The 22,477-nt window shown below is 34.1% G+C and overlaps 1 protein-coding gene across 5 annotated transcripts in view; it reads left to right on the top strand.

The window, feature by feature from the left end:
* CADM2 (cell adhesion molecule 2) overlaps positions 1–22,477 on the top strand; it is a 1,133,262-nt gene that overhangs the window by 957,442 nt on the left and 153,343 nt on the right. For all 5 annotated transcript variants that reach the window (XM_037001690.2, XM_037001693.2, XM_037001691.2 and 2 more), the window contains 2 exons: positions 9,655–9,807; positions 12,366–12,503. In XM_037001690.2, coding sequence (XP_036857585.1) covers positions 9,655–9,807; positions 12,366–12,503 — 291 coding nt within the window. The remainder of the gene's footprint in view (positions 1–9,654; positions 9,808–12,365; positions 12,504–22,477) is intronic.

Below are 22,477 nucleotides of genomic sequence, written 5' to 3'. Positions count from 1 at the left end.
GAAGAGAACATGTCCATGAAGAGTAGATTCACAATTCTTTTTCATAATTTAGTAAGTTAAGTAGATTTTTTGTATAAGAATGCACCAAAATTATGGCTATTTTAGAGAAAGTATGTTATCTGTTCTTTTCCAGCATTCCTGTATATCTAATTTTTTATATAGAAGCATTAAGGCATAAGTAAAGTAGTACAAATAAGCCGACAGTGTGAAAGCAGAAACTACTCACTGCTCATTAATATCTCTCTTTCCTGTGCATACAGGTAGACTGCACTTGCCCGCTTCCCTTGAAGTGCGGCCATGTGCCTAAACATGGGATGGAAGCTAAAGTGTTATGCACACTTCTAGGCCTCTGCTACTAAAATTTCTTACACCTACTTCTTCAGGCTCGTGTTCTCTCAGAAGACTTTCACTGTCAAAAGTTCAAGACAGCAGCCTGAGTCCCTGATGCCTCTGTGCGTGCCGTGCCCTCCACCAGTGACCCTGAGCAGTCCTTCACTGTTAATGTGTTAGAAAAACTGCCTTTACTTTAAACCACTGAAACGCAGCCCTACATCAAAAAGCAAATCCATAGTGTAAACTCAGCTGGTACAGAATCTAGATGGTTAGCTAGAGATACAAAAAAACATTAAAGTGTATTTGTTTTGACTTTACAAAGTTCTTTTTGCCATATGACATTGTCAAAGTAGGAGTAAGATAAGCCTGCTTACTATCTTGAAGAGAAGGTGTAAATTTGCAGCATATGAACCCATAGATTTAGATTTGCAGGCCTGGGCCACTATAAAGTATAGGATGACAACTCAACTGTAGTAGATTTTTAAAATTTCAGTTACATAATTCAAATTACATTAAAATTTAGAAAGAGATTTAGGATGGGGTCTTAGAAAAATGAGTTTTGTTTGAATTGTGAACATTTATTATATTTTATTTTTTTATCTCTATCTTAGATAAGAAATTAAAGAATTAGCATCTAAAAATCAAAAGCTGCAAACTCCTTTTAAGTCAAACTTTACAAAATGAAAATTTATCAGTTGCAAGGAATCTATACATAAAATTTTCAAGCTCATTGTCATGTTAAAATGTCATTTTTTTCTAAAGTATACTCTCCTTATTTATCTTACTCTAAGAGGTGATTCACGAGGTGCACCTGCCATTCTCTTTATTCATTGTGCTTTCACTTGTTTATTCACTCACTTATCTGATAGAATGGGAATGATACTCAGCACTATGCTAATTACTGTGTGCAGTGGAAAATAGTCTCACCCATGGCTGGCTGCTCCAGGTGATTACCGTACAATAAGATGCATGGTACATATCAGCATATAAAGAATGGACCATGCAGTGTTCATGTTTAATCTCATTGACTCAACAAAAAATGATTAAACTTCATGCCTTTTCCTGCTCTGGAAGCCTGAAGTAAAATGTGAATGTTGGGGGTGGTGGTGGGAGGTAGACAACATGGGAGTATTTACTAAGAAAGCACTATGTTAATTAGCTTAGATGATAAGTGTGGCCTGGAGACATGCAGAGGAAATATGCCTTTATGCAAAGAGGCATGGTTTACTCACTATATTTGAACAAGTGCTTATGAATTTCTAAATTATTAGACATTTTGAGGAGGAATGGGGAAATAGACTAGAAAAATAAATGTTTCATATGTTTAGGACCCTGTGTTACATAAGGAAACTATCAACAAAACAAAAAGGAATGAGAGAATATATTTGCAAATGATATATCCAATAAGGGACAGTTTAAATGTTACCTTATAGACAGGGTAATAGGATAGGCATATAGGTGGTTATGTAACTGGTGTATGTTCATGGCTTTAGGACTTAAACAGACTGAAAACACCGAGGGGCTTCCCTCAGGAGAGATTATGAGGAAGATACTCTGAGCAAGAGGGCAAGGCTTGGCGAAGACAGGAAGATTGGAAAATAGGAATATCATGGAGTTTATGTTCATTCCTCAAATATATCAATAAATTTTCTATTCCCAATTTTATTAATTTTTAGTACATTTTAGATATGGTAACATTTTGCTTTTTCAAATGTTTCATAATGAAAGAGTACAAATATAGGAATAAGACTGGTGACTTCTTTTTTTATACATTTGAAGTAAGAAAAGCTGGCGTTTAAAAATTGAAATTCTACTACTTCCTTCAAATAGTGACACAGTTTCCAGATTTATTGCTTGGGGTCTGTTAGCATTTTAAAACTCCATTTACTATGGTTTCAGTAAAAATTCAGTCCAAGCTGAAGCTTGGTATACCAAATATCAGCTCTGGAGCAATGGTTGTTTCTACCAATTTTCCAGAAGATTGATTTGGATTGTTTTATGTTGTATGACTATAAAAAAGCTAAACAAAATGATTCAGTATCTTGATATTTTATTCTCTGTTAACTCCTTTGTTTCTGACAATCCATAGTACTACTAAATATAACACTGCTGATTATAAACAGTATATAATTATACTATTAACAAATAAAATATTTGGCCTATTAAAAAAACTAGTTTCATAATTAACCTAAGAGTGGCTTGATTTCCTACTTTATCTTACCTCTTTTACAATATCTAGTGGCATATTTTGACATCATACATGTCAATATATCAATTGTAAGATATAAGAAGAGTTAAGCCCTGGATCTGTGGCCCATCTGAGGCTTTCTTAGAGCTTATTTGATTTTTTTTTCCTGTCTGATTTATTAGTATACAGATTTAATTAACAGAAAAATCATTCTGGTATACTGAAACAAAGTTGACCTCACTGAAGCTTTAATTCCTTGTAATAGTCCGTACTCTTGGGTATAGTAGAGATTTCAGCTGAAAAAAAAGGGGGCTTTTAGCAGATTACATGAGTAATTCGGTTAGTGACCAGTTCTAGAGAAATAAGTAGGGACAAAGCTGAGTAGGTGAGGTTTAGGTGAACAGTGTGCGGAGAACAGGCCTATCTTATCTTAGGAATTGGGAAACGAAGCAGAGTGCTGGTCTGGGCAACCTTAAAATAGCGAAGTCAGAGTTACTGGAGGGAGTCAATTATCAGGCAGCAAACATCCAAATAAAACTTGGTATTGAATCAATGACCATAGATTCTTAAATACATCTTTCCTATAGGCAGATGTTGGCTTGTACTGACACATCGTAACTCCCTATAGGGAACAAGTAAGGACCCCTGGGTGGTGGGGACTTAACCTGGAAACAAAGAGAATAAAGGCTGACATGCCTATGATTCTGAATATCTCATCACAGTAGTGATGTTAAACTTACTTTACAAAATAGAACTTACTGGTTGGATAATGAATGTATTTGAAAAACTGTTAAATGTATGCAATGATTGAGCTAAAGTCCTATGGGTATAGGATGGTATGCTTTTAGATACAATTTATGCTCAACATTGAGATTTAAGTAGCCAAGATGACCCTTTAAACAACTTTATAATCTTAATGTAGGTTTTTCCTTTTGTCTATAAAATACAGTGAATTATAATGATAAAATCATTCAGTATGTAATATTTACTTAATATGTAGAATTTTCTAAAATAATGTTAATATGTACAATTATAGAGTATTATATGCAGAAGATTGATGATCTATATATTAAATTTAATAAATTATTAATGGGCATCTCTGTATACCATGATCTGTGTAAGGCCTTGTGGGAAATACAAAAAGATATAAAACAATCCTGATTTGGAGAAATTTTAGGTCAAACGGGCAAACTAGAAAAATTTCCAAAAACAGGTTGTTATTTGCTACATTTTTATAGTCTCTTAAAAGTGATTACATAATTAATTTTTTTATCATTATTTAAGCACCTTGTAGTGTGACATGAATTATTACTCACTGGAAACCAATTTAAAGATGCTTTAAAATGTTTCTGACAAGAAGTATGTGATCACCTTTACAAATATAACATTTAAAGAAAGAAAACTAAGTATGCACAAATTGATACTAGGTTCTTAAATTAATAATGTCAGATAAATCCAATAGTACTAATGTTATTGAATTATTTAGGTTTAAAACATAATATACAATTTACTATGTCAGTAATTTTGTTAGAAATTAGTATAATATGAACTAAAATCCTCCAAGGAATTGTCTTAGGAATTTTTATTTTTCCCAACATGAATTGAAAATATTCATTTGTATGATTGATGAAACATTTAGAATCAAAGGTATATAGGGAAAATAATTTTTATCCAGAGTTAAGTATTATTTAATAGATTCTTACTCATTGGCCAATGTTTCTTATTTGCAGCTAAGATTAAGTCCTCCAAAGCCCAGAGTTTTGAACCATTAAATCACCTCACCGGTGGGTGGCAGGCACCTTAGCTGATGAGGCATGACCTTAGAGTAGCCTACTTAACCCACTAGCTCATTTTTAATCTCTGTGATGTGTGAGCAATTAATTACCTTTCTTTCTTTTACTACACATACTCATTTCTTCTCTCCAATTATTCCTAGCGTTTTGAATTTTTTAAATGAAATCTTTGAGATTTTATTATTTAAGAAAGACATGTACATAACAGTGCACATTCTGTGTTCTCAAAGGAAAGCAATATATTTTAAAGATGGAATTCACTTGAACTAACAATATTACAGTTTTTTAGGTTCATAATAAATTTTGGACTTTCTATGTAAGAAACTAAAATAATATGGATTGTCTCTGATTAGCTACTACCTTTTGTGTTGTTCATTTGGAAACTAACATGACAGTAGCTTCAGAGATTAATCATTTAGTATTTCAACTCATTTTCCAATGAATTATTACTTTGTTAAAAATTGTAGTATCATGATCTTTCTAACTCCTTTATGCTCAACAGTGTCTAAACGTGACACTTTTTGTCTCCTCTTTTTGGTTTCTCTCCCATGAGGATCCCGTGGAGATATATCAGGAGGACATACTAGTTCAGTTCTTTTTCTCTCTGTTCTTACCATGTACAGACATTTTGATTCTGTTTCAACTCAATAGCCATTCATTGCATACCTCCTGTGCAAAGAGTGATGGTGCAGGGTGCTGAGATGGGCAAGACAAGGATCCTGCTCACGGGGAGCCACTGAGTTGTATTATATTCCTCTTTGGACTATTAAAGGTTTTTCTTTATTCTTTCATACATGAAATACTATGATAAAGTGAACTGCAGATGACATCATAAGTACTTACAAACCTAGAAAGGTAAAATCTGTGAATGTAAGATTTTTTTTAAAAAACAGCTCCCTCTTTTGTTTTGCAAATGAATTATCCAGGAAATTAACACAAAGTAATCCCTTTACTCAGTGTGTCCATTTCTTGCTTCTTGGGAATATAATTTCTGATTTTGAAGATATATTCATATATTTCAGTTCTCAAAACCATGTTCCTTATACTTTCATTCCATTATTATTATATGCCTGGGTTCATACAGTTCATCAACAGAGCTTACATCAAAATACAGGTATTTTGCTTTTCAGTGCCTAGTTTTTAGTCAAGTCTGGTAGAAGTCATAAAAGAGCTCAAAATATTATATGATTCCATAAGCTGAATCAATTGAGACATTTCAGACACTAAAATATTTAGGTTCCCATCAGGATTCCAAACCCAAAATATTTTGATATATTGTAGACTTATTTTATGGCACTTTACATACTATATGATATCATTCATTTACCATCATAATCCAAGGATGGAAATGAATCGGGAATTATTATCCACAGGAAACCTGACCTCATGCAAGTGCCTAGAGCAGGTCTTTTTATTCCAAAGTCATGCTTTTAGCTTTACTCCATGCAAATGTTTGAAATATAAAAGCTTTATGTGTGTATGTATTGAGTAATTCAGTTTGACTTCAGTGATGTTGTATATTATCCATGAAACGGTCCAAGCAAAAGAGAGTTAAATTCCTTTGGTCAAGATTCACTGAAAAATTTAAGCTCTGTTTCTTTGTCAGTAAGATCTATGTTAGCAGAAATGAAATTGAACACAGTGGGGAGTAGCATGTTTTACCCAAATGGTATTGTTGCAGCAACCTGAGGTTTTCCTTTTTGGTGACTTCTTTTTTAAAAAACCAAGAAATATATGATAAACATTTTTAAAATAAATCATAGCTTTGAAACGTGGTTGCTATAACATAGGTCTTATTGGGGGAAAAAATCTGTGCCCCACTGTTTTCCTCTAGCAACTGAACAAGGTATTTGTAGCAGGGCATGTAGGAGATGGAGAACAAAATAAACATTTAAAAAAAATGTGTACTGTATCTTATGTAGTCACAAACAATCATAATCAGACTTATTTTTTATATTCAATAAAAATAAGTCTTGAAAATATATGCAACTATATGTGTCCTTATAAAATTAGTGTTAACAAAGACCAGTAGCAGAGAGACTATAATCATTAAAGTGTGCATTATTCGAGTATGTGGGATTTTTAAAAATATATTTAAAGTCAAGAAAATTTATAATTTTCCAAATATTATATATTTTATAGTTGCTCTTCTTGAAAAGAATATAGAGAAGGTGCAGGGAACTTAAGAATATATGGCACAGGATTCCCCCTCCTGCTCTGACAAATGTAATTTAAGCTTTGATATCCTAACCATTTCTATTATTCCATAGAATGTCAATAAATTTTTTTAATTGAGTTTTATTGTAGATTCATTCCAAGTTGTGAGAAATAATACAGATATATCTCATGTACCTTCCACACAAATAACATCTTGCAAAGGAGTCACAACTAGGAAATTGATACATAGAGTCTGATCTTACTTGGGTTTCCATTATACTGTCCTACACATGCTCATTTGTGTGTATGTGTGTAGTTCTATTCAAATTTATTACTTGTGTCGGTTCATGTATCCATCACCACAGTCAAGATGCAAAGTAGTTCTGTCACTAAAAGGATTCCTTGTGCTGTCCTTCTGTGAGCACACTGATGTCCCTCCAAATTCCCTCCACCCTTTACTGTCCTTAACCCTTGGTAACCACCACTTTCTTCTTCATCTCTATAATTTGTTATTTCAAGACACTATATAAGTTGATTTCATCTTAATTCATTTACATATTTTTTTAGTGTATCACTCTATATACTATCTTTATAGTTGTTCCAGATATATATATATATATATATATATATATATGTAACATCATAGTCTACTAGTAGTGATGTTTTACCACTTCAGGTATGGAAACCTTACTTCCATTAGGTCACTTTGCCCTGCTCTCTTTTTACTCGTCTTCAGTATTCTTTCTATGTATGTTGAACATTACATCAATTAATGTTACAATTTTACTTTCAACCATCATAAAATCCAGAAAACTCAGGAGAAGGGTATTCTACATTATATTTACTCATATTGTTGTTTTTTCAGTTCTTTCATCCTTCTTGATGTACCAAGATTGTTCTTTTCTGTTTAAAGAACTTTTCTTTAAAACAGATCTGCTAGATAAACATTTTCTTAGTTTTCCTTCTAAGAATATATTTATTTCCCCTTGATCCTAAAGGTTAGTTTCACTGAATAATCATTAATTGTTGACAGGTCTTTTCTTTCAGCACTTGAAAAATGTGCCACTGCCTGTGGCCACCATAATTTCAAATGAAAAATCATGTGATTAGTGTTCTTTTATAAGTAATACATCTTTCTGGTTCCTTTCAAGATTTTTTTGTCTTCAAATATCAGGAGTTTACTGATGTATCTTGATGGGGACTTCTTCAGGTTTATCCTACTTGAGATTTCCTTGTCTTCTTGATTATGTAAATTTATTATCTTTTGCCAAATTTGCAAAGTTTTCAACTATTATTTCTTCAAATACTATTTAAGCTCCACTCTCCTTTCTTGGAGTTGTGATACCAGTGTTAGATATTTTGTGATTGTTTTATAGATCCCTGAGGCTGTTTTATCTATTTTCTTTCTCTTGTTCAGATTGTGTGAATTATATTGCTCCATATTCTGTCATCTGCACTGTACTATTAAGCCAATCTGAGTTTTATATTTTTTTTTGACTTCTGTAATTTTCATTTGGTTCTTTTTTTATAACTTCTTTACTTTGCTGAGATTTCCTGTTTCTTTGTTTCAAGATAATTAATAATTGCTTGTTAAAGTATTTTTATGTGACTTCTTTAAATTATTTGTCAGATATTTCCAACATCCATTTCAAGTCAGTGTTGGCCTTTGATGGTTATTTTTTCTTATTCAAGTTTTGATTTTCCTGTTGTTTGGTTTAACTGGTGATTTTCTTTTTTTATTATATGGTGGCCATTTTGACTATTATGTTAGGAGACTGGATCCTATTTAAATCTTCTATTCTAGGAGGCAGTCATCCTGTTTAGGTTTAGGACATAGGTGCTGGCTTACATTTGTGGGCCATAGTTTTACCAACGATTTAATTTTCAGAGCCTTTGTGGTGCTGTTTGGTTAGTGTGAGTTGTTTAGTACCACTGGAGGTAACACTGATTTCTGCTGGCACCACCAAAGAGGGCAGAGGGCCTTCCCCAGGCCAGACTACCTGATTGCTCTGGGGTAAGTGGTTCCCTAGCTCGTGGGAAGACCAATTCAAGGGCTGGGTACTTGTCATAAAGAGATCACCCCTCTGCCTGTGCTGCCTAATTGACCACTGTCCCTAGGTAGCCAAGAGGAGTCTCCAGCCCAATGGGGAAAGAGATGGATTTCCATGGCTACTGGTTGTCAGTGGTGCTCCCACTTGATCCCCCGTGGGTGATCCAGTCTCTCCCAAAGTTGCTGGCAGGACTCCCACTTGATCTTTGATAAACATGAGTCTATCCAGACCACCTTCTGTTGCTGTGCTGTGTTTGGGAGAAGCTGGGCCTCATTACCTTTTACTGTGTTTGGGGAGTCACTGTGCTGCTCCTTAGGTCCTGGTGTCTAACCAGTCCTCTTTCCCCTTTCTGCCTCCCAGAGTACTTCTTAGTTGCCTTGTGCTTAATTCTAGGTTCCACTGTACTTACTGGAGTAGCTGTACTTAGTGGATCATAGGATGATATTTAAACTTTTTAATGTTTCTACCAAAATGAGTCAAGAGGAGCATAAATCAGCAAGATATTAAGAGATGATCTGTGAAAACAAGCATTCTGTGTAGAAAAGGTGGTTGAACCAAATATTTTTTAAGTATGGGACAGACAGTAGTCCAGCAAATGCAACAACCAATGAGAGAGAATCTAAACATCTATACCTGGAGGTGCTTTTCAGCTGAAAGGAAGCTATGGTTTAAAGTTCAACAGGTGTCACTACTGTAGAAAGCTTTCAATATGCTAATGTTAGTTGTTGGTCTTTTGGAAGAAATGTACCACTTTTCCCAAATTTATCTGTGCCTAGAAGTGAACTCTAGTTTATAATTTTTCTTGGAACTAACATTTCATAAAAGACTGTGGAAGGAAAGCCCTTTTTATCACCGGCAACATCTACTTCATCCAAAGTATTGCACTAGATGCAATCACTTAATTAAAAATGTTATTTTTGAGAACATTAAGGAACACCTAATTCTACTTTGATTTTTAAAATATCTGATAAAATATTTCAATACATTTAAAACTTCATTCAAATTGTTTCAGGATATGAGAGTTAGACAGATGGCCAAAGACAATGTTCATTGTATTGTGCTAAAAATATGTAGTCCAACAGTACTGACTTTTTCTAATGTTATTTGCATTTTCAATATTATCTCTTTCCAGCTTTAAGGGACAATAGGATTGAGCTGGTTCGGGCTTCCTGGCATGAATTGAGTATCAGCGTCAGTGACGTGTCTCTCTCTGATGAAGGACAGTACACCTGTTCTTTATTTACAATGCCTGTCAAAACTTCCAAGGCCTATCTCACTGTTCTAGGTAAGTGCAAGGGACTCACACTATCTGATCACAAGCTAGAGAGATGTGCACTGCTATAGCAACATGATCCAACAGCAAATATACATTTGAGAATCATATTAATAGGTGTAGTTTAATCTCTGCTCTGCTACATTATAACAAAAGGCATTTAAAAAATCATTTAGTTACTTTCCCTGTTTTATAAATAGACCAAGGGAGGTGTGTAAAGATTTGTATGATTTCCTGAGAGCCCATAGCCATTTTGTTCCTTGGCCAGCAATACACACCATCTTTTAATTTCCAATTAAATCCCTGGTGTCAAATAATCTGCATATTGTACATATGGTGACCCTTTTATAAAGTGATGAAATAATGAGCATAATGAATTCTACTGTCTATAGGGTGCTCTTCCATTTTATCATATCAGTCACTGGGTGGGGCCTTTCCAAAAATTGTATGGGTTTCAAATATGACCCCTTTGTGTTTTAATGCATTTAAATGACCCTGGCATTTCTATATGTTTCTTGCTTTTGAATTTTGTAGTTTTCTAGATCCCTAAATAAAGTTCATAATGTCACTTATGTGTGCAACTTGTAACCTCTTCGTACTTTTATTCTCTAAAAATTGGGTCATTTTCTAAAGGTTAAAGTGACAAAAAAAGCAACACACTCATAGAGAGTCCAAGGAAATAAAGGTGCAGCTCAGCTTTCTGCAAATCCACCGAAGTTAGTGGTCCAATCAGCTGAAATTGCTACAGTTCATTGGAACACACCTGTGTCCTGAGCAAGTTAGAGAAATTTAAAGATTTTGTTTCTTGCCCCTGGCTTGCCTTCTTTTTTGTGATAAACAAAGGCATAACAGTATATTGAAAAGAACTAATGCATACTGTTCTTTTAGGTGGGAATATTAAAGTTAATCCAGCTAGTGAATTGGTTTTGTGCATAGGATATAAAATATGTTATTTTGCAAGTCCCACTGGAACTATATTATAAAATCTTCACAGATTTGCTATTAAAGACAAAATATACCCACCAACATGGAGTATTTCAGGATAATAACTGCCAAAAGTTAATGTATTGTCCTGTAGAGAGCCAACCTGAGATGCTAAGAATAGGTAACTGGCTCATTTTTGGTTTACTAAATGATAGTATGACATAGTTTTTTAAAAAAGCAATGTGAAGCTGAACAACAACAACTAACCAGCTAATCAGAGTATGCTTATCTGTCATTTATCTATGTTGGTCTTGTTTTTTAAATATATATTTTTCTTATTGGTGCTTTCTAACATCTTGTGTTTTATTCTCTTCAAATTGAATTAAATAGTATAATAAAGGTTTCAGTCTGCCTTTATTAGTGACTAAATTTAGAAGAAATTTTAATAGACTTCTGCCATAACAGAATACCCAATAAATGTGTACTGTGCTATTTAAATCACCCATGTGCTATCTCTGTGTATTACCTGTGGAATAGAAAAGGTAATAAATGGTTAATGTTAAAAATAGGTATCATGCTGCACAAAACTAAAATTGTATTTCTAATACAAATGACATCAAGAGACATTCTCTAGAAGAATTACAGTAGTTGCAATTATTATGTATCTCTTATTCCAAACGTGTTTTCTTGAATTAAGTACACTGTCAACCAAAAAAAGGCAAAGCTGTAGCAATCAGTTGTGTCTTTTTGGGGTCTAAGAGATTGCAATGTGGCAACATAGACTTGGGAGGTAACCCAAATGTATGCTCTGAAGAGGGGATAGTGCTTAGGGTCTTTAAAAAAAAAAGGGGGAATTCCACGGGGGCTTACATGAGTTGTTTAGAAAGAATCATAATTGGCAAAAACTGTTGTAACCTACATTTAGCTATACATAATTGGTTGCCGCAGCTATTCACTGACCAAAAAGTCCACATTGCTGCAGGCAGCAGATGTTTGACAGAATACAAAGTCTAATGTTCTGAAAACAGTTTCAGAGAAGAGAACACACGTAGATCCTATTTCCTGAATGCCCTGCCCCCTCATTTTAGTTTCCTATCAGTCAATGTTAACTCCATTTTGTCTATGTTTACAGCACAGGGGATAATAATATCTTTTCAAGATTTAAGAATTATGAAATCAGTAATGAAAGATGCTATTTTAGTTAAATCACAGTTTGATAAAGAACAAAGAAATGCACTTTGTAGATTTTTTTCCCTAATGCAAATAATCTGCCTTCTTAAATCCCTATCCTGGCAAACAGTAAGATGTATTGAATGGTTGTTTTAAAATTTACAGAGCATTTTTACAGGTAAAATTTAATTTAAAAGCTACTTTGAACTAAATGCATTTTAAATGCTTTGTGGATAATATGCACATATATTCATAGATGTACATGCAGATCTGTGCACATGTGTGTACGTATGTGTATATACACTTATATCTATATATACTTTCTATATCTTAAGCAGTTTATTATTCTTAATTGAGGTTTTGTCAGTTAACCACCTGGTTTAGCTTTTATTGTGAAAGTAATAGTTATAACAACAACCATAGTTATATCAGCCCTGGGGATTGATATTCACTTGGTTCATTTGCTTAAATTTCAGGTGTTCCTGAGAAGCCTCAGATTAGCGGATTTTCATCACCAGTTATGGAGGGAGACTTAATGCAGCTGACTTGTAAAACATCTGGTAGTAAACCTGCAGCTGATATAAGATGGTTCAAAAATGACAAAGAGATTAAAGGTAAAAAATGGAGAAAGGTCCTCAATATCAAAATTAATGTGCTGAAAATACTATGAAGTGTTAGATACAGGGAATTTACATTTTCTTTTTCAAGTCATAGTTACTTTCTGATTAAGGATAATTTGAACCAGATATATCCATTTCTTAAATTAGATAATTTTACAAACTATATTAATATAATCTGTGTGCTCCATTTTCCTCTTATGTAAAAGAAGTCTAAAAATAATATATACCTTGTGGGAAAGCTGGAGGCATTAAGTGAGTTAATATATAAAAAAACACATAGATTTGTTGTCTTGCCAATGGGTTCCAGCGCTGGGCAAGTTCACTATGGATTCAGTGAGACTGAAGAATGACAATCAAACATTCTTAGTGTAAAAGGGTTATTACCTGACTTTGTTCTACTGCAGTAGGTCGAGCACTAGAATCATGTCTGCATCCAACAGTCTGCAGGTCTGTAATCCTTCTTCATCTCTGCCTCCTCCTGGAGCACGGAGCAGAGCTCTTTATGTAGTGACTCAGTCAGTAATAGCTTATTGTCTATGGGTGTAGAAGAAGTAGCCTAGCAGCAGGCCAGTTACATAACCAAGTAGTTTAGGTTCAGGTGAGGATCCTGGTCATAGGAACTTCCATTTTCCCCACATTTATGCTTGGCAATAATAAACCCTAAGTACTTGTTAGAAATTGTTATTTCAGAACTCATCTGTAGTATTTAGATTATAGACAGAGAAATTAAATTACTTCTTCTACTTATTGATTTCTGGAATTACAAAATTCTGAAAATAAAACTGGCTAAACATCAATAAACCTGATTGCTAAAAGTTCTCACAGAGGGAAAAAAATGTACTTGTCTCATAAAAATGCCCAGTAATTTAAATATTAAGCATAGTTCTGCTCTCACACCAGCCTAAATTTAAACACACACTATAGAGAAAATGAAGGTTCCTGTGACCAGTATTCTTACCTGACCCTGGTTGGCTTGCTCACTGCCCAAGTGTGGACAATATGTTGTTATTGACTCTATACATAAAGAGCTCCACACAGTGCTCTGGGCTGCCTGGCTGCAGGAGAGCAGAGGCTGGAGTGGTGACAGCCCAAGGACAGAGACTGAGAGGCTCCGAGGAGGCAGACAGACACAGAGACAGATGTGGCTTGCTGCATGCAAACTTGCTTTAGGTGGATGGGATTCTAGTGATTAACCTGCCACCATGGGAAGCAAGTTGGGTATAACCCCAAGAACGTTCCATTGTCATTTTTTGGCCTCCCTGAATCAAGAGTGAACTTGCCTGGGGCTGAAACTCATTGGTAAAACAACATGTAAGTACATTCACATGTTCATATTATTTTCTGGGAGGGAGGGGAATAAGTTTATAGAGGAAATAGCTAAAAAGGTTAATAATGTTTTTTATTTATTTTACCCCACATGCAGATATCTTGGACCTGATATCACAAGTGCATTAAAATCCAAGTGAAAGAGTTGTTAATGATGATTGTTTAAATTGTTTCCCATGTATGTAGTAATATGCATTATTCTTAAGGTAACCTAGAAGTTAGGTTTATGCAAGCCATTCTAATTATTTTAACTTGTAATTTGAGTATATACAGCAGATTAACAATAATTCTTACAAATGGGCATGCAAATGTAACAGATTGAATTACCTATATTACTAAGAAATTATATGTTCATAATCCACACAATTACTCAATTTCTTTTCTATTTTAATTATTCTCTCTCTGTGTATTTTTTTCCAAAAGGACTACTTATCTGTAATTTACCCCCAATCACTACTTTTGTTTCAAAACTCTTATAAATACATTTTGTTGGACAAAATTTGGAGAAAAACAAGCCCGCAAGACACATTAGATATGGTACCATGCTAAATTAAACTTTGAAGGTACTATGTAACCTGATCTTGTATTCTGTCAGGGCTCATTAACATCTATTCTAATTCTGCCTTTAAGATATGTTTGTTTAGCCATGTCTGGTCTGGGTAAGATCTCTCCTAGATAGACCCTCTACACTGCTTCCAGAGTTATCATACTATGACAAGAACCTGATCTAGCCACTTTTTCTCTCTAATTACTTCTGATTGAAAACCCTAACCTGTAGAATAAGTTTAAAATCTGATTTCCTTGGCCGGTATGAATTGTCCAAGCAGTGAATACTTACATATCACATTTGTCTTTTTTGTACAAGGGCTTGGTTTATGCTAAAATGCTGTTCTTAAATACTCTCCTTCATTTTGAATTGAATTGAATTCAAATTTCTTCAAATTGTTTTATTATCTACACTCATCCCTTCATTATATCTGAAATAATTAGATATTTCATCTCAATTTTTTTTATCATTTTACATGTGTTTCAAGGGTTTGTCATTCTTATGTCCTCTAGGAGATCACACCCTAACATATTAGGAACTCCAGTCATGTTTATTGATTTTTTTTAACATTGTAGCCTTATGAGAAATTCATAATGTAGTCATATTTTTATAAAGTATCTTAATTTTTGACAAATTCTGGCTTCTGCTCAGAATATCAAAGAGACTTGATCATATACTAGGTAAGGAGGGGACTTTAGTTTGTACGCAAAACATGAAAAGTTTGATCTGATAAACACCATACTTTAAAATCATCTGAATCAAGACTAGAACAAAAGTCAAGACCAAACTATATACAGAATCAGCATATGAATCTGTGTTCTATTCAGAAGTACTAAAGCCTCCTTTTTCTCTGTGCTTTCCAGTGCATGGCTGTTGAGAGGGCATCTATTATCCCTACCCAGGCATTCACCTACATAGCTCTTTATTTGTTTATATCTCCTTTTTTACACATTTACATAGTTTGTCTTCACAATCAGATAGTTTATAGCATTCAGGAAATTCACCATTTTCATGAGGTGTACATGCAAATATGCTCTGTGCAGTACTCTACAGAGAATGCATATTCATTACTATCGCTGTCCTCTGGATATACTAAGTGAAAGTTCACTCTTAAGATCTCTCAGCAAACACTCCTCATTGTAAGGAGTGTGCCATCCTTATATTGCACTCTTGTCTTTTCAGAGATCAAAATTTGATTTCCTGTTACAATTTAACAATTTTTAGTCTATTTCTTGACACTTTTAAAAAAGACAGTCTCTAGTGTAAAGCAATGGGAAAAGATTAGCTAGTCAAAGCCAATTAAATTAATTCAATAAGAAATTGTTGAAATGCCTCCCCATTAGCAGCAGTCTGTGGTGCCTGAGCAAAGATCCAAATGAAAAAAATGAGAACTTTTACCTAGAGATGTTTAAAATGTCTATAGTTATGGAGAATATTTTCATATAACAAAGTAAAATACAGTGTAAATCCTAATTATTATAGTCAAGAGAAAAGATTACTTTCCATATGTTTTAACTGAGCATTTGCCAGTTCAGCATATTGACACTGTGTTAAGCTTCACTCTGTATGAGGGCATATGGACCTTCAACATGACTTCTAATTTCAGGGTGAGTCATTTTTCTGTACAGGCCTTTGTTGGTTCTCTATCATTATTTAATGTGAATTTAATTTCCAAGTTTCTGGGCAAAAGTTTTTTGGAAGTCCTAGTTGATCACATTTTTCCCGGCCAGGATATTTCCATATCATATTATATAGCAATGGTTCTTAAACTTCAGTAGACATCCTCATCACCTACAGGGCCTGTTAAGTGCCAGATTATAGTGTTCTGATCCCAGATTTTCTGAGTGAGTAGTAGGTCTCAGCTGGAACCGAGAACATGCATTTTCAGCTTTGTGTTGAACATGTGAGAGATGCTGTTACTCCTACTGGGGAACCACATTGGCATCGAGAACACAAAGTTGAGAGGTATCAGTAACTTATACAAAGTCTTGCCTCTATTTCTGAACTTTAGTTTTTGAATCCACTAAATGAGAATTATAATGCTTTCCTCAAAGTGCTGGTCCAAGGATTTTGTGTGCAATGTGTAAAAGGTGTTTCTACAGTGCAAGGAATCACTGAATACATTTTAGAGGTTATTATTACTATCTTATCACTATCTGCAGCAAACTGTGACTGACAAGTTGTAACAAACCCAGAATTAGTCCTAGAAATATGAACAAATCAAACAGAAGCATGCCTTCAAGGTGTTCACATTTAGGGGATGGACATGTAAACATAAGATCTGACAGTTATAGTAATAGATATATGAACTGGCTACAGTTTTTATACAAAAGCAGCAGAAATCAGACATATTTTGTGGCTGAGGTGAAGGCTTAATAGTTGATTGATGAAGGTAAGCACCCTATAAATATCTTTTAAGTAAGTGGATCTTAATTAATGGAATTCATCGTAGGAGTTGTCAGTAAAAGTAGGTGGTAGAGCATTCTAAAGAAAGGAGCCATGTATTTATGCAGAGTAAAAGCACGTGATTGTTTGAAATTACTATGAAACTACATCTGATATAGACATGATGGGTAAGCAGGAAGTCAGGGGCCAATTAAATCATACAAGATCTTTTATTCCAGATTAGAATTTATTCTGTAGGCAATGTTAAGACTTCTTTTCTTCTGTAAGCTTTAAACAGTAGAATGAAATAATCATAATTTTCATCTAATTTGGTCCTCCCCTTTTTCCCTCCACCCCATGAGTCTGACTCAGAAATCCTTTTGGTGCCTCTGGGCAGCTCTGTATTCAAAACCACAGGTGGTTTCACTGCAGCTTTTAATCTGTAACAAGGAAGTCTGAATATTTATTGTTTAGTGTGAGAAAATATGCTCATTGCTTCCTAGATCTACCAACTCCCTGAGAATTTGCACTTTATAAATTTTAAAACCTTTATATTCCATGTGTAAGTTTAGTATTTTGTGGTTTGAGAGTTACTATCATAAGATCTTAAGATTTTCTTTTCCAGCTAACTAGGTTTTACATTAATGCATTAGGCAGAATTCTATGATAACCCTCCCACATCCTTGTGCGACACCTTCCCCTTCAGTGCAGGAGGGACTTGTGAGTATATGTGATATCATTGCCTTGATCATGCTGCCTGTTGTGGCAAAGAAACTTCACAGATATATTTATGGGTACCTTCTGAGTTCACTGAAGGAAGATTAATAAGGGCAGGCCTGACATAATGAGGTAAGGTCTTCATAAAAGAATGAAGAGTCAGAAAGACATTGTCCCCCTGGCCTGGAAGAAAGCAAACAGCCAGCTTGTGAACTGTCTATGGGGGTCATGTGGCAAAGAACTAGGTGACTTCTAGTTGGTGAAATCAGTTCCTGAGTAACAGTTAATGAGAAAAAGGGGAAGTCAGAATGATAGCCTTAAGGAAATAAATTTGCCAACAGTTAGGGAACTTGAGGAGGACCCTAAAAATAAATGGGGGTCACAGCTGCAGCCGATGCCTATAATTCAGCCTGGTGACATTGAGAATCAGGCCAGGCTAAGCCCTGCTTGCCCCCTAATCCATAGAAATTATGAGATATAAAAGTGTGTGCACCTTTAAACTGCTAAGCTTGTTATAATTTGTTATGCAGAAATAACAGGAAACAAACTTTAGAGAGGTAGAATGATCTCATGGTCATTGTCTGGCAAAGACTAGACTTGACTATTCTGATTCTAAGGCACAGAGTGCGGGGAAAAACCTGAAGGCTGGGAAGGTTATAAGGAACATTTCCAGCATGAGCTAATAAAGCCCTGAACTAATAGATGAAATGGAATTTTTAACTGGAATAAAATGGATTTTATTTAAAGGGATAGATTTGAAAGAGAAGACCTATTTCAGGGGAACTTCATGAATGATTCTAAGATATGGAGCAAAATAAAAGATCGAATTTGGGTGCCTTAGTGACTAGGGTAGTGAACATGTAGAATTAAGAAGGGCATTGGGAGAAATTAGTTCAGAAATAAATGAAAATATGTTTTTTCTTTAAAATATTGTTGTTGAAGTACCTATGTAGAATATAAAAGTATGACTTAGTAGGCTTGTGGAGTCAGGGAGTTTAGGACTAGGAAAAGGATTTTGACTATACAAAGGTCTATCATCTCATAACAATGGAAATTTTTAGTTTTAGCCTTTTTAATTGTCATCACTTCATGTATGCACCACACTTCCAACAGAATTCCCTTAGTACATCCTCCCTACCCTGAGAATTATGCTATGTAGAAACTGAATATCCATTAAAAATGACTTTATGGTGAGTCACTGAAGGTTGCCAGTACCTAATAGTATTGTCTATGTCCTACAAGTATTATATACTTATTAAACATCATGTGTGTTTCAATGTTTAAATTGACTTTAGCTCTATTTCCCTGTATGAACAGTTTTTTTTAAACATACACTGTAATGTCAGTCAAAAGTAACAGAGCAGCTCATTTTTAAGTTGGCTAAATATAGTGTAATTGTACTGTAAGCTACTTGATAAATAACTTTTCAGTGTTTGGAAACATGAGAGGAAATTTCCGAATGCTGTTTCTCAAAAGGTGGACTTTAGATTGCTTGGATTTGAATCACCTGAGGTGCTCATTAAGCAGATGCAGACTCTTCATCTCAATGCAGACTTTTCAAATTGGAATTCCTAATTGTCAGAAATAGAAATCCCAATATTTATTAAGTACCTCTGGTAATCTTTATGCTTACTGTGTTTGAGGATGCATAGGATTAAAAATCACTAAGCCAAGTATTGGTAGATATTCAAGGAAAGAAAGGTCCCGATCTACCAAGTTTAGAAAATTCTATGTACTTTATATGAGTCTATTCTTAGAAGGACATGGTCTAAAACTAAATCAAAATGTTCTTTAGCTTTCTAACATTTCTGAAAATTACATAAAAAATTCCTTTAGTCAACATATTAGCACTATTATTTGACCACATAATGTTTTTGTTTCATGTTTTTTTGTACTGAACTCTGTGGAATCTGCTTTGAAAAATGATGGATTACATATTTAATTTATATACAGTTTCCTTTGTTATGAGATGATAGACCTTTGTATAGTATAGTAACTCCATTTGGTGTTACAAAAACTAGTTTTTGCCTAATGTTTCATTTAACATCAGTTGTATAAAACCATAATTTGAGTGACCGAAATATTAACATGTGACATAGAGCTTATGAATTCTCTGAAGCTAAACATAAAGGAAAATAAAAAGAGAAGTTGTGTCCCTTGAGTTTAAAGTCCCTGAATCATATATGATAGGATGAAGTGAAATATTAGTATATAAATTTAGAGTGTATACCAAAAATGGTGACTTTAAAGGTGTGCTTGCCATTTACATCTGTGTCATGCTGGACATCAAATTGGATCATGCTGGACATTTCTGTAAATGAGAAGAAGAAATAGTACTAATAATACCTGTATGTGGCATGTGTGTGTGTGTGTGTGTGTGTGTGTGTGCGCGCGCGCCTAACTTGGAATTTTCTGATTGCTAAGTGTATAGCTCAAGACTTACCAGGCCATACTGTGAGATACGTAAGACTTCTTAAGGAAAGAAATCAAACAGTTGTTCCATGTGGGTATGAATGGTTGATGAAAGCAAATAATCACCAAAAGTCTTTGAGAAACTTTCCTTTTTCAAATGTCGTATTTTCTAGAAAGAGCTTTATTGAGATATAATTGACAACAAAAAGTACACACTTGAAGTGTTCAGTTTGATACATTTTTACAAGTGTTTATATAGTGATGAAACCATTACCACAGACAAAATAGCGAACACATTCATCAACTACAAATGTTTATTCATATTCCTTCATAATGCCTTCCATCTAGCCTTCTCTGTCCATGCCTGCCACATTCCCAGGAAACCGCTGTTTGGCTCTATGTCATTATAGATTCGTTTACATTTTCTAGAATTTTATATAAATAGACCATATAATGTGTACTCTTTCTATTCTTTTTTATTTCTTTCAGCATAAATATTTTGAGTCCTCCATGTTGTTGTGTGTATAAAGTTTATTCCTATTTATTGCTGCTTAGCATTATTATATAGATCTATACTGTAATTTATCCATTTCCCTGGAGATAGACATTTGGGTTGTTTACAGTTTGGAGCTATTGTAATAAAGCTACTATGAGCATGTGTGTATAGGTCTTTGTAGGTATATATGTTTTCATTTCTTTTGGGTAAGTGACTAGGAGCAGAATGCCTGGGTTATATGGCAGACCTATGCTTAATTTTTAAAGACACTTCCAATCTATTTTCTAAAGTAGTTGTATTTCTTCATGAAGTCTAACATTCTTAATTTATTTTTTAATTATTTCCTTACTTTATGAATCATGTTTTTGTATTATATATGAGATATTGTTGCTTTACCCAAGATCACAAAGCATTTCTTCCATAAATTTCATATTTTTGGGTTTAAATGCATTTTGAGTTATTTTATATTTTCAATGCACTTCTCTTGTATTTCTCTCAGCTTTATTATTTCTAGGTCAGTTTCAATAAATTGTCTATTTCCTTATAGATAGCATTTTCCTGCTTCTTTGAGTGAATCATAGTTTTTTATTGGATTTCAGGCTTTGTGATTTTTACCTTTTCAGTGTTGAATATTCCCATATTTCTATAAGTATCATTAAGCTTTGCTCTGGTTAAGTTACTTAGAAAGATTTTATTCTTTTCAGAGCTTCTTTTAAATTTCTTAGGTGGCCCCAGAGCAGTATTTATTCTGCTTTTTTCTCATTACTGAGGTAAAATCCACCTGAGTGCCCCTTCCCAGTGTATCACTCACTATGTTTTTCAGTCAGGTTGGTTAGAACAGGTACTGTTTCCAGCCCTAGGACTGTCATGGAACCCTTTTAGATGGTTCTTGTCCCAGACTCAGTTTCCTCACACAGACGCACTGATCAGTATTTACTCTGAGGAATACGAGAGGACACTGAAGATACCTGGATTCTCTCTGCTGCTCTCTCCTTTTTCATATTCTGCCCTGCCATATCTCACTGCTTTGGGCTTCTCAGACCTTAGTTCCATCACCTTAACTCATGGATGCCACCAGGTTCTGCATGAGTTTTGCTCCATGCAGCACAGCTTGGAAAATCTCTTAAGGCATTAAGCAGGGACAATTTTTAGGATTTACCTCATTTGTTTTCCATCTTGTGGGGATCATAATCCATTATTAGGATGTTCAACATTTTGAATTCTCTTGTTTACAGATGAGAAGTAAATCCAGCTTGTTACTCCATCTAGGCTAAAAACAGAAGTCTTTTTGTCTTTGTTATTGCAATATAGGGGAACAATTATTTTACTTCAATGGTAGTGTTTTAATTTTACCTGTTTGCTTGTTTACTTTAAGGTGATAAATGGATTTAAGAAGATGAACATGAATAAGAGTGAAAGTATTCATCCTCACTCTGACAGAATGTTTTAGATTATAATCCTGGTAGTTTTGAAAGTTAGAAATTATTTTATTTAGCTACAGAAATTCAGTACTATTATAGACTACTGTGGGAATAGAAAGGGAAGTTATTATATGTCTACAATAAGAAATAAATATAGATCTCTAACTGGATTTCACTTACTATCAAGAATGAACATTGTATCAACAAAAGTATTTTTTCTTTGTTTTTAATTCATGTTTTTAATCAATGTTTTAATATAAGGATTAGAGCAAATACATCAGTCATACAGGATTCATCAGCCAATGTTCAATCTTGGGATTATATTAACAAATATTCAAATTTGCTAGCTTTTTAATTCTTATTCACTTATAGAGAGACTCAATCACTGCTCAAATTCTCCTTAGGTTATTTCCAAAAGATATTTTATGGTTTCTTCATATTCTAGGAAAGATGCTTCTCCCTCAGATTTATCATGGAAATTCAGTTCTTCATGGTTTTTGTGAGATACGAAGAGAGAAGTTCTTGTTCCCATTAACTTTGGCAAATGATCTTCTTGGGACCCAGGAGGATATATTTTACAAAATATATGAATCATCAGATCTTTCTAAAAATGATCCTTTAATTCTTTGATCAGTAAAAGTCATTCATTAGATTCAAGTAATGT

Source organism: Manis javanica, chromosome 3 (assembly GCF_040802235.1).
Source record: "Manis javanica isolate MJ-LG chromosome 3, MJ_LKY, whole genome shotgun sequence".
In the NCBI taxonomy this organism is placed as follows: domain Eukaryota; kingdom Metazoa; phylum Chordata; class Mammalia; order Pholidota; family Manidae; genus Manis; species Manis javanica.
This window is presented reverse-complemented; position numbering and strand designations above follow the sequence as displayed.